Source organism: Antechinus flavipes, chromosome 6 (assembly GCF_016432865.1).
Source record: "Antechinus flavipes isolate AdamAnt ecotype Samford, QLD, Australia chromosome 6, AdamAnt_v2, whole genome shotgun sequence".
In the NCBI taxonomy this organism is placed as follows: Eukaryota; Metazoa; Chordata; class Mammalia; order Dasyuromorphia; family Dasyuridae; genus Antechinus; species Antechinus flavipes.
The window spans coordinates 216,442,081-216,455,637 of NC_067403.1; the positions used below are offsets into that span (position 1 = coordinate 216,442,081).

General features: G+C 44.8%; 1 protein-coding gene across 1 annotated transcript in view; it reads left to right on the forward strand.

Moving 5' to 3' along the window:
• The first annotated feature begins 5,565 nt into the window (after positions 1–5,565).
• Positions 5,566–13,557, forward strand: part of SLC6A5 (solute carrier family 6 member 5) — a 58,889-nt gene continuing 50,897 nt past the window's right edge. Inside the window, 5 exon segments of the mRNA XM_051965112.1 lie at positions 5,566–6,069; positions 8,305–8,443; positions 11,895–12,026; positions 12,556–12,666; positions 12,669–12,728. Of these exon segments, the coding sequence (XP_051821072.1) occupies positions 5,566–6,069; positions 8,305–8,443; positions 11,895–12,026; positions 12,556–12,666; positions 12,669–12,728 (946 nt within the window).

A 13,557-nucleotide genomic window follows, 5' to 3' on the forward strand; every position in this document is an offset into this window, starting at 1 on the left:
TTCCTTCTCTACCTATCTCCTTCTGTCTCTATCTGTCTCTCCTTTTCTCTGTCTCCCTGTCTCCCTCTCTCTCTGTCTCTCTGTCTCTGTCTCTGTCTTTCCCTGTGTCTCTGTCTCTGTCTGTCTCTGTCTCTCTCTTATTACACACACACACACACACACACACACACACACACACACACACACATCTCTGTCTCTATTTTGGTCTGTCTATCTCCCTCTCTACTTGTCTCCATCTCTGTGTCTATCTGTCTTCCCATTTCTCTGTCTTTCTCCCCCTGTCTCTCTGTCTTTCTGTCTCTGTCTCTATTTTTGTCTCTCTGTCTCTGTCTCTGTCTCTCTCTCTCTCTCTCTCTCTCTCTCTCTCTCACACACACACACACACACACACACACACACACACACACACTCTGTCTCTATCTTGGTCTGTCTGTCTCCTTCTCTACCTGTCTCCATCTCTGTCTCTGTTTCCCTTTTTCTTTGTCTGTCTCCCCTCTTCTCTCTCTGTCTCCCCTCTTCTCTCTCTGTCTCCCCTTCTCTCTGTCTCCCTCTATCTCTCTTTCCCTTCCCCCTCGGCAAATCAGGGGAGAGAGCCTGGGTTGTCAGCCTCCCTTTCACAGCTTCAGTGTGGGTTGGCTTTTTCTGTCTCTTCTTTCCTGCCTGATTGATGGGGCTCCAGGGAAACTAGTGAGTTGTGGACTGGGGTGATAGGAACTGGAGCGGGGGGGGGGGGAAGGAGGGGAAGGGAGGGGGATTTTGCTCCCGGGTTGCTCAGCTTACAGACTTGCTCCTCTGCGGTGCATTCCTTCCCGAACTCCTTAGGAGCCTGACGTGCGGAATATACGCGGGAAACTCAAGGACGCGTAACTAGAAGAGGGACGGGGCAGGGGAAGGACCACGTCAGACTCCTTGACCTAATGGGTGGCTCTGGCGTCACCGCAGTGTTTGACTAGCTTCTGAGGAGGGAAAGGAGGAGGGTGAGAAGGGTTATTGGGTTGCTATTTTTACTTCTCTGTGAGGAACATTAGCCGGGACTGGTGCTGGACGAGACGCAGGGCGCCCACTCAGCAATTCCACCGGCATGTCCATCAAAAAAAAAAAAAAATCCTGACCGGGATCAAAAAAAAAAAAAAAAAAAAGCTCTGTGTAACTCTTCCGTTTCCGGAGTTTTGGGGACTAGGTGGGCACACAGAACCCGGATTCTCGCCTCCCCTATGTGGTCGGGACCACTCGTCTTAAACGGTGTGGCAGGGGACAGGGAGGCAGTCTGGGGACGGGAAAGAGAGCATCGAGATCCCCTTGCTGTTTGGGAGTAAAGTTAAGCTGAGATTCACTATTCAGAAAACTTCTGGGTGTATGGGGGGTTCTTCTATACTTTAAGTATTGGGGTGAGGGCGGGGAAGATTACGCCAACCCAAAGGCCTGTGGTTTATGCGAAGCAGAGGAGCTTATGGGAAACTTGGCTCCGAAGTCAACAGAACTTTAATTCGCATCAATTCCACCAAATTATCCGAATGAATAATAATAATTATAAAAATCCCACCCGCTGTTTTTGTTTGCTTGTTTAACCTTAATACTGCTTTAGGGGCCAAGTGGACAAATAAAGTCCAGACTCTAATCTGAGAGGGGCCTAGCTGTGTGACTTTGGGCAAATCACTTCTAAGATTCAGTTTCCTCATTTGCATAATGAGGAAAATGGGCCAGGTGATTTTCAAGGTTTTACCAGTTCTAAATCCGGTGGTTCTTCTGATTCCAACTCTCTCTCCCATTTACATTTCGTTTCTGCTCTGTTGACCTTATTGTTTGGAACTAAATCTGCAGCCTTGGGGTAGTTTGGTTTCTAGTCATTTGGGACTTATCCCACCTCTTTGAAAGAAGAAAAATCAAAGAATCCTTCTGCCATCCTTCGGACAGAGGTGCTTCACTTTAGCTGGGACCCCAAGCAAAGAAAGCCGAGCTTAACCAATTGCCTTTTAGACTTTTGTAACTTTTTCTTTTGTATACCTGATACTGGACAAATGGACGGGCTTTTTGGGGTAGTCTAGCACCCAGTAAGCGCTAAATAAATGCTTGTAGGTGGCAACAATAGGGGTCGATATAGAACAGGACAATCTCGAAGGAGAGGGTTCTATTTTTCTAAGAAAGGATCGCCATTTCAGTCCGCAAGTGCTCGTGCCCCCGCACGGCCAGAGGAGCTGTCTTCCCTCTCTGGGGTTTCACCCCCATCGGGGGCGGCACATAATCGTAATTCTTTCCCTCCTCTCCCCCCCAATCCCTCACTCTCTGCATCTTGGCTTGCTCTGGCTCCCAGCGGGCCTCTGAAGTGGAAAGAGTTCGTGGACCTTAGTACTTATTCTCTGCCCTCAGTAATTCTTTACTAGCTCTGCAATGTAGAACATGGTACCGACAAAGGCAATCAACCTTCTCTACATGCTCCCTTCTTTGGAAGGTGGAAAAGGGAGGGGAGGCTGCGGGTAAACGCTTTCTGCGGAAGAACGTGTGCTTTTTTATTTTTTTTTTCCTGTCCCAGCAGCGTGCAGCTCAGCGTGTACTTGTCTGAGGCTGGAAGGTGGGAGGGAGACAAGGTTGGGAGGGGGATAGCCGCAGTCTCTACAGCTTCTGCAGGAAGACTTCCACTGGCTGCCCTTCCCCCAGTTTCCATTGGCGCAAACAGAACACCCAATACTAGGTGGCTAGTGGCGGTCTCTGCATTGTTCTTCCACTACTTGGGGGACCCGAGGTAGCGTAGTTCCTGAGGTGACACAGAAGCTTTGGATCCCCAAATAAGGAGTTGGCTTAGTGGGGGTTGGATAAGGAGAGCGAGAGGGAACTACCTACGATGTTGAGCGAGGACAAACCACAAGAGTTTTTTTTTTTTTTTTACTCTCTCTTCTCTCTTCAGAACCTTTCTCTTTCCTCCCACTCCCACCCCTACCCCCACCCCTACCCTCACCCCTCCTCTGTCCCTGTTCCCGGGTAAAGAGGTTGGCAAGGTTGGAAGGTCGGCTGCTAAAGTAGTACCTCATTTTATGTTTTCTCTTGTCCTCCAATGGCACCTTTCCTGGGAAAGACTTTTTTTGTCTGAAGGAGGTGTCTTTAATTCCCACCCTCAGGCCCTCCCTCAGCCGTCGCTCTCCCCTTCCCCTCCTTCCTCCTCCCCATCTTGCAGCAAGCAGCAGAGCGCTACAAACTGTGACTTTCTCTGCTCCACAGAAAGGGGCTGACCTTTTTTTTTTTAATCTAAGGAGCAAAGGAGAGAAGTGGTGCATTTTCCTCCCCCTCTACTTACAAATAGAACTAAAGTCACCTTAGGCTTGAAAATAACTCCTCTTTCCCTCCCCAAAGCTTGCTTTCTTCCTTGCGGTTAAAGGAACTATAGGTTTATTTTCCCAATAAAGGGTAGGGGGGAAGGTCAATGTCATTCTCCTTGCTTATGTTAACGAAAAGTTTAACCTAAAGAAGTAAATATAAATGAAATCTATGCATCTTATTTAACAAGAGAAGAGTCTGAATGAATCTATATCTACCTCAGACCTCATAAATGGATAAGTGGTCCTCTATGTATTATAAAATCCATATCCTTCTAAACATCTTCACCCAGAACTCAGCATTAGGGGTACTAGTCAAGAAAGATAGGGATATCATTTTAGAATTTGACTCACAATCTAGAGATCTGAGGAGGCACCAGTCGGGGCCTTGATGAAGAAGAGAAAGGAACAACAATGACTTAACAACGAAAAATAATCGGTCCAAACACTTCTTTCTGCAGCGAAGCTTTCCTTTCGCTTTAGGTGCAGTGGGACGTGTTTCTCACATGTTTCCTTTAATTAGAAGGAAGAAAACTTCTGTCTTCTCCTCTGGCTGGGCTCGCTTTAGTAATCAGACCCCTATGAGTCACGCTGAACACGCAAACCCCCTCCCGCCTGAGTGACAACCGGCCGGCGCACTCTCGGCTGTTGTTGTCCCTTTAAAATCGGAATCCAAGGGGTAATGATTTATCAAACTCTTATTATCAAGAAAATGTCAAACGAAGGGCACCTTGCTATGCACTGACGCAAACCCAATCTTTCCCAGGGAGATATAGAAAGCTTTGCTCTGGACTGAGCAAAATCCATTCCATTAGATAGCTTGTTCTGCAGGACCTTGTCTTCTACCAATTCAATCTGTTGCTTATTTAAGACAACAATGGTAAGTGTTTGTTTCTATTCCTTTTGGAGATGAAGAATTCCGAGGAAAGGGGGGAGATTCGCTTTAGAAATCAATGTTAAAAATATGAAACCGTTTGGTATATTTTCGGGAGGTGGCTTATGGGGAGGAGAGTCTCAGCACCTCAAGTATTTATATTTGTTAAGTTTCCCGATAGCTCCCGGGTGTTCACGGTCTGTTCGATGTTGGAGGTCTCTTTGAACAGACTAGCCTGTGAGCGCTGTCCGTGGTGCTGAACAGCTAGATTCCTGAATACGAGGCGGAGTAGCCCACGGATATAGAAGCAACTGTGAAGGGATTCCAGACAAGGTATTTGAGATTGATACAAATGGAAACCTTGAGATCGGTGCATTTGTCAGATTGGAAGGATCCTGTTCAAAGATAGGTTTGTTTGTTGCTGTTAAGGTTTGAGATGCTATGAAAAAGGAAGTAAAAGGGATTTGTATAAGGGATGGTTTTCATTCGGAAAGGGGAGAGGACAATTGGGAAAATAAATGAGAACGAGCAGCTTGCTTGTTTTAACTCTGGAGGAAGATTGGGCCGTTGGAAACAGTCATTCTCGAAAAACTTTACAAATTCCTTTAGACCTTTTACAGATTTCGAAGAATTCCAGCACGAGTATGTAGTAACCAATGCACATATTTTATCTTTGCTTTTTTCTTTTTTCTGTTTTTTTTTTTAATACTCTCTTTGTTTGGCCGTGGAGCTCATCCCTTCCTCCTCATTTGACGGTTAATTAGATGGCTTTTTGAGGGCCGGAATAGAGCAAACGGGACGGCGGTATGGGGAGGGGGGCATTTTGGCGGGTGTCAAAGCATTGGCTATGTAGAATGTTGCCTGAGCCGCAGCAGCAGCTTGTCCATACCCGGGAAAAAAAAAGACAGTGTGCATTGTTGAATGACAAAGGAAATGGGGCGGAAAATTAAAGAATCTTTCTACACTGGTGATGGGGGAAAGCGGGCACCCTACAGTCGTGTTGTGAAACCCAAAGAGGCCGGGAGCACACAGCTGTAGAGATATTTGCTCTACACTCTCACTCCTCTTACGCCCCCCCCCTTTTCCCAAAACCATCCTTTAGGCTGTTTCTCTCGATTCACCCTTGAACTGGGAAGGCATATTAGCCTATTCATGAGATGTAGTCGTTGAAGAGATGGGGTAATTGAAAAATATTGACTTGTCTATATAGGCACATGTATGAAATCTCCATTTGAAATTACCTTGCTAGCCATTGTGGAGGCAGGTATAGAATTACAGAATATTCTTTTATCCGCGTACAAATACACATATCAAAAGTATTGTGATTTTTCTTTTTACTCGAAAGTAACATTGTGTTCTCAGGATTACTCGGGTGCGAAGGATATGAACAAGCCACTGGCAAATAGCTTGGAGGCTTCGGGAAACCCAGAAGGCTCCTCCGGGACAAGGACCAGTCCGGAGCCCGATCCTTCCCCTGCCGCTTCTTCCCAACTGCCTAGGATTGCCAAGTCGGCCTCCAACGGGATTCAAACTTTCCTTTCGGAAGAAGCCAAAAGCTACGAGTCAGAGCGGACCAAAGTTGGGATCTGCAGCACTAGGGCGCCCCTCGATGCTACCTCCCGCCAGGATTCTATCGAGGCCCATGCCCTGCAGACCATCCCCCCTTCGGGTGGCCCGGGCCCAGGCAATGCTCAGCACTGCAGGATTCCGGCCCTCCGAGGCGCCAGCGTTGGAGGGGATGAAAGTGGGAGCCCGGGCAAGGGCACTTTGGAGAAGAACAGTGCCCAGGCTGCAGGTTGGATAAACATGAGCCAGAGCACGGTGGTGCTGGGCACAGACGGGATCACCTCGGTCCTGCCAGGCAGTGTGACGACTACTTCTACACCCGCGGTAAGTTCGCTTTCTGCTTTTCCCTCCCCCAATGCCCTCAGGTCCGCAAGACTTTTTCAAGCTTCACTGCCCCCAGTCCCTCGCTGCCCCCGCTTCTGCTAATTGGGCAGAGAGCCAGGACAATAAGTGTTTGTCCAATGCCAAGCTGAAACCAGAATAGGAAGAGTCTTGCTCGGCAGTGAATGGGTGGGTGCAGCATGTTGGACATACTCCCGGGTCTCCAGATCAGTGAAAGGGAGTAGAGGATGAGGGCATGGGATGGATCTGCTCAAGTGTTGCAAGGGCATGGACAGGTTGCTATTATGCAAGGAATACTCCCAGCTCCGTAGAAGATGGGGGAGGGAGGAGACAGAGCTGACCCCAAAATATTAAATGGAAACCAGGAGCCTTTTTGGTTAGGGCAATCATTTCCTTTAACCTTTCCCATTTGTGATTAATTTTGTTTCCTTACTACCATCCTCCAGAACTTACAGGAGAAAAAGAAAGGAACCCATGCCTATGGGAATTATTTGTGACAATTAAATGTATTGATAATTCCAGGGTGATGAAATGATTTGGCATTCTTTCCCTCCCAAAGAAAAAGAATTCTATTCCCATGTAGGTACCCATAGGTAAATACTAAGAAGATGGAAGTGGCATTTGAAAATTTTTTAGGAAAACACAGTCAACTCTTTGATCCTTCCCTGTGGTAAATACCTCTTTATTCATTTAGTTCCTTTCTCTTCCTTCTTCTTTCCAATTATTTTCCCTCACCCTTCTTTTTTGCTTATGCTCTAAATATGTAAATGGTTCCCAGGGCCATAGGCCAAATCTGCTATCTTTTTGGACTTGGGAGTTGGGTAACTGAAAGTTACAAAGATTGCCTGCTTGGAATCAGGTGATCCTATCTGCAGGATGTGAGGTGAATATTCTCTTAAACAGTCTTCCTTCCCTCAATTACTGGTCCTTCATTTGAGAATCCCTTTTTTCTTCCTCTCTCCTTTGCCTCTTTCCTGCTTCTCCTTATCTCTGACTCAGATAATTGAATACATATCACCGGGCTCTACCTCTCTGGCTGGAGCAGGAATTGTACTGAGATGGAGAGGATAAAGGCACAGGCCACATTCTCTCTACCTGCTTTAAGAACAAACAAATAAACTCCCATGGGAACAAAGATACTTTATGATTCTCTCTGGGCCTGCCCTCTGCAAAGTCAAGGCCAGTGAATCTGTCTGTTAAAAGACAGATGGTCAGAAAGACTACCTCTTTTACTGTTCTTGCTTTCCTGGACAGAGCTTCAATTCCATCCTGCACCTTTCTCTATATCTTCACACTCTCAGACCTACATAAGGAGAGAAAGGAATATCCCACAAAGAAATGGTCTTGATTCTTTCCTGATTTAAGACCTATACTCCCACCCTGTCACCCCATTCTTTCCAACTTTTGCCTGATTCCCTTCGAATTTCTTCACCTTTTCCATAGCCCATTTTCAGAGGATAGAGATAACAGAAACTCTCTTTTAATCCACTCAACAAAAAGGTCACATATCACAGACTGGTGACTTTTGGGATATATTGAAGTTCTGGAGGAGGAAGGGAAAGGATTTGCAGTGGCCAGGGCCTCTAAAATCTCGGACACTAGTCACTTGACTTACCCTTATTTTTAATTTTAGTTTGCCAGGCAGGTTTCTGATAGGTCTGTCTTACCATTCCTGAAAACCTTCTTTGTATCTTAGTTGCCAGCAGGAGTGAGGTATTAGGACAAATGAATTCTTTCATATATCCATTTCCAAAGAATCAGATTAAAGGAAAAACTCAAGATTTTGGACATCAATTTGGAATGTTCTTCTCTGTCTTTCTCTTTCTATTACCCTGAAAATACCATTTCCACCAGCCTTAAAACTTAGATCTTTCCACCTTCCAACTAGCTCTTTTCCTCTAACTTGTTCCTTCCCGCCTTTCCCCCACTCCAACCGAACTGGGAGCTATGCATTAAAGTACCTTGGCTAGATAGAAGAAAGAGGTTCAATGGAAGAGGGCTTTTTCCCAATTTTGCTCTAGAGCTGATCCCCCAGGAAAGCTTGATCAGAGTAGAATTTTTTTTTGGGGGGGGAGAGGAATGGGGGATAGAAGAGGGAGGAGTGGACTTGGAGGGTGAGGGATGAAAAGGAAAGTATGAGGGAATTGCTTGCTTATTAAATAAATGGACATTGGGGTTGTTATGGGACCGACCAATGTGCTTTTCCACCCCTAGGAGGACGATGAAGGGGATGAAAATAAAGCCCGAGGGAACTGGTCTAGCAAACTGGACTTCATCCTGTCCATGGTTGGGTACGCAGTGGGGCTGGGCAATGTCTGGAGGTTTCCGTACCTGGCCTTTCAGAATGGGGGAGGTAGGACTTTCTGCTCTATTTCCTCAGGGAGGGGCTGCCGGGCGCGTTATCCTGGGGTGTGGGAGGGACTGCAGCTCCGCCTAGGAAGGTGTTCTGGGCTGTTTCCACAGACCTTGAGGGCTCTGACAGTATCCTATCTCTTGCTAGTTTCTTAACTGGGAAACCTAAGAACACTGGCCAGCTAGATTCATTTAGATTTTTGATCCAAGTAGGACTCATCACTTAAAACCCTGAGCTTGAGAAATTAACCTCAGAAGTTTGGGGGGTCTGGGTCTCTTTGCTTCAATAATCACATTCAGGCCACGGGATTCCCACTCCCCCACACCACACACACACACACACACACACACACACACACACACACACACACACACATTAAGAATCATGCATATTAGGGCTGGTCTAGGCACATAGAATCTTAAAGCAGATTGAAATTCTTAAATAATCTTATTCTGCAGGAGAACACAATTAAACCAACATTTTACAACCTAGAGATTCCCATTTCCAATGAAAAGTTATTAACAATAAACTCGATTATTGTTTTACTGATCTGAATTTTCCATGATGTCTAGTATGAATATTATCTCAATCAATTTGATGTTAACACTTGTTAAGAAATAATTGGTTGATGAGGTGAGGGAACTCACACTACAAATATACACTGGCAGGACACAGTTTTCAGGGCTGCAAATAGAACCCCGAGCAGTTTTCGTTGTTTTCATTTTTATTGCGAGTCGGAGGGGCTATTTTGGGACTGGAAGCCTTTTCTAAATAGGGTAAGCTCCCTCCAAACAGGCAAGAAGCACTCCTGGCCCTTTCTTGGTTCCCGAGTTCTTCCTTCCTGTTAGCCTTATCAATTTTCCAAAACTTGGCAAATTTTGAGGTCACCCAAAGCGCTTTAGATAATAAAAGTTTCAGTAAAGACTTAAGTGATTTTCTTTGGGACTGTGATTCTATCTCATCTCCCTTGTCCTCGGTTCGGCTTGGCTGTCCTACGGAGGGGCTAGTTCCAAAGCGGAGATCCGACTCTACATCCCCTTCCCCTCCCTCCCTCCCACTACGCTCATCCCTCAGTTCCCCACCGAAACGCTTCCTCTGTTGAATAGGGGAAAATTCACTTGCATATTTGGTAATTCACTGTGTCAAGGAGGTCTCTGATTCAGGATTTCTCTAGGGGATGAAGGTGCAACGAAAGGATAGAAGTTGGTGCTTGATTGGCCAGTGTACCCACCTGGAAAAGCTATGCACCTGACAAAATTGTGACGGGCACGCAAAGTTGAGTGCTTCAGTGACTGAGTTTAGGACTGACCCACGATAACCGTGTGATTTTCCATGAGTCATTTACCTTTTTATTTACCTAAGGACCTAAGGCTGGATTATAGGGGTGGGATCTGCATCTCTGAGGGAATTTTTACTTCGAGAATTCCTGACACAAGTACAATCTCAAGACGAGATGGAAACCCCCTTCTCCCCCCAAAAAAACCTATAAAAACATCCTAAAAATCAGGGACACAACTTCTGCCATGTAGTCAATGTCTATAAGAACATGCAAGGATGCCAGTAATTAAGGCTCTTTTTCCCCATAAACTGAGGACTATAAACATGGATGGCAAGGGAAAATATCTCTGCCCTTTGTTCCTCACTACTCTCTAACTGAACTTCACCATTTTCTTGAATTATTTTAAAACATTATTCTGAGAAAGGATTATCATTAAACTGCCAAAGGAGCCCATGACACCTCAAAGGTGAAGGGTCTATGCTGTGACTGTCCCTTGCCATGATTATTTATCTCTCTATTCAGCTTGCTTAGTTTTCCTGCAATGGGAAGTTGGCCACAATTTCGTTCCTTTTTCTGAAATCAAGTCCCTAGTAGATTTGTTTAAATCCATTTTCGTTCTGGACTCGTCCTAAAGGGCTAGTCTGGCTGTTTTCCCGCGCGCCCCTACGTTGAGCCAATCATTTGCCTTCTCTCTTTGGCGGGGGCGGGCAAGAGGAGAAGCCCCTGGAATAAAGCATTCTCAGCGTTTTTGCGCACTGCGGCTCTGGAAAACCATGTTCTGAGCTGGCCTTTGGTTGGAGCTTGGTTTGACTAAGGGAGGGATGCGGCCTCTAGGGTCTTCTAGAAAGGCTACAGGGAATGGATAGATTTCTCTACATCCAGGTGGGCCCTCTGTCTGTGTGTACCCCACATAGAGCTCAATGCAAGGCTTGCTGAATCCGACTAACGGAGAGTCTCTATTCTGAGTCCTTGAGACCCTCCTCCTCTGGTTACTTTCTTTCTCCGCCCCTCCCTTACCGCAGTCGGTCACCCTGATCTGTTACTGGGCTACCCATCCAGGAACCGAGGAGCTGGAAAGCCCATGTTACAGGAGAACAATCTTTTTCCATCACCTCCCAATATCAAAGCCTCTGGACAGAGAGTCCATGGCCTGTCAATCAATTAGCTTTAAGTAAGTACTTTATGTGTGCCCCACACATTGCCAATCAGAGTAGTTATGAAGGAAACACATAATGCAACAACAACAACAACACTAACAAAGCACAAAGCCAGGGAAGTTAGCAATTTTGACTTGGATTTTATTTTCAGGAGAAATGGATTTCATAAATTCTAACATTTTAGATTGGGAAGAGAATTTAGGAATTACTTTCAAGCCCACCTAAAGTCATATTATTTTGGTTAAAGGTGCCAGTCTGCTTGGGGGTTTCTTTGGATTTCCCGACACCAAATCACACCACCCTTACCTTGGGTCAAAACCCAACCAAGCAACCAATACATCCTCCCACACACAATAAAACCCTCTTCATGACACTAGGGGCCAATTAGTCATTCCACATCTCTGCAGAAATGCGTAGGATGTTCAGATGATTCAAGACAGTGACAGGATATTTTTTGCAATCAAATACCTAGTCTTGCAGATATAAAATTGTTCTAAACAAGAGTGATCTCATGAATGCTAAAGCAAAACCCCAAACCCACAGGCAGCATGACTTAGTGAAATGATGGCTGCTTTCAAGCCACTACCTATGAGTTCAGATCTTTCCTCTGATATATTACCTGATTGACATTGGATAAGTCATTTAAATTTCCAAGACTATTAGTTAACCATAAAATGAGGAGGTGGGTTTAGTCATTCTTTGAGATCCTTTCTAGTTCCAATCTATTATCCTAAGATTTTTTTAAAACTTCATTAAGAAAAAATATAGAATTGAGATGTAATGAATCAGTTCAACCAGATGTGTTTTATAAAACCATTGAGGTGGGATATTATAAAATGAAGGATCTGAACCCAAAGATCTGCTGTCATGCTGAGTCTCTGATGCAGACCATCTGAGTAAAAGTCCAAAGGTTAAAGTGTAATGGTGCAGGATGGGCAGGTGCTAGTCTTCTTCCTGCCCTAGTCTTGAAGCATATTCTTACTTTCTCTTCTTTGTCCTTCTCTAATATCCCAAGGTGCTTTTCTCATCCCCTATCTGATGATGCTGGCTCTGGCTGGTCTGCCCATCTTTTTTCTGGAAGTATCACTGGGGCAGTTTGCTAGCCAGGGTCCTGTGTCCGTTTGGAAAGCGATACCTGCTTTACAAGGTGAGTGGCTCTGCCCTCCCCATCTCCCCACACATTTATCTCGTGTTCTGTTTTGTTCTTCCTTCCCCCAGAATCCCTCACTCTTCCTCCAAGCTTCTTTAGGAAAAATTACTGTTAATTGTAGCTTCAGAATCTGGCACTATGTAACAGTGACCTTGGTAGTGAGTCTCCAGTCAAATAACTCCAAGGCAAAGAGTCCTGTTGTGAACTCGTGCCAGTTCTCAGCTTGCTCCATTGCATTCACACTCAGACTGACTCCTAATCTCCAGGAAGGCTGCCTAACTCTGGAATCTCATTTGTATTCCTCATCACCAGGAAGATGATTCAATCTTGAATCCACACCCTAGAGATTCTAGCTAACCTAGTGTTTGATTTCCTTTGTACCATTATTAATATTCTGGCTGCAAAAGATTCCTTATTTCTGTTCCCTTTCTTCTTTTCCCCTTCCCCCATTATGATCCATGGGGCAAGTATCAGGATGGGATGGGGTTTTATTTGTGATGGCTAACCTGTGTGTTTGCCTCCTCAGGCTGCGGCATCGCTATGTTGATCATCTCAGTCCTAATAGCCATATACTATAATGTGATTATTTGCTACACACTTTTCTACCTGTTTGCCTCCTTTGTGTCTGTGCTACCTTGGGCTCTTGCAACAACCCATGGAACACACCAGACTGCAAAGACAAAACCAAACTTTTATTAGGTAAGTTACTGGACCAGTTCATATTTGATTTGTGAAATGGTTGGGCCTGGAAGAAACCTGTCTATGTTCAAGGTTTGGGGTTAAAAATGAAAGGACAGAGCTGTCTTTAAAGGATAGGGTTAGAAAAGGAAGATTTGGAGACATTTGCCTTGATTCATTTTCCACCTCTGATTTACTACTTGGAAGATCTTGGGCAAGTCACTGGACCTCAATTTCCCCATTTTTGCAAAATATGATCTCATCCAGCACTCTTACTTTACATGCGAGAAAATTGAGGTGCAAGAAAATCAAGTGACTTATCCAACATGACATAGTTATTAAATAGCTAAAATAGTTCTAAACAAGCGTGATCTTCTGAATGTTAAAGCAAAACCCCAAATCAACAGGCAGCATAACATAGTGGAATAATGGCTAGTTTCAAGCCAGTACATGTAGGTTCAAATTTTTCCTCTGATATTACCTTATTGACATCAGATAAGTCATTTAAACTTCCAAGACTTTATTCATTAACCATAAAGTGAGGAGGTAGCTTTAGTCATTCTTTGAGGTTTTGAACTTAGTCCCTCTGAGTCCTGTATTCTTTCTACCATATCTCAATCCCTTTGGAAGAATGTATATGTGTATGTGTGTGTATATATTTGTGTGAGTGTTTGTGTGTGATGGTTTCTAACAGATATGCTATTTTTAAAAGCTAATGCCTGGTCTGCTACTGAATAACTAAGGGATATAAAATTTCAGGTCACTGATAAGTTTGTGAGATTAGTATGAGATGGTGGATGGAAAAGTCCTTTGTAAGCTGTTGTACATTCATCATGGGAATATGATGTTC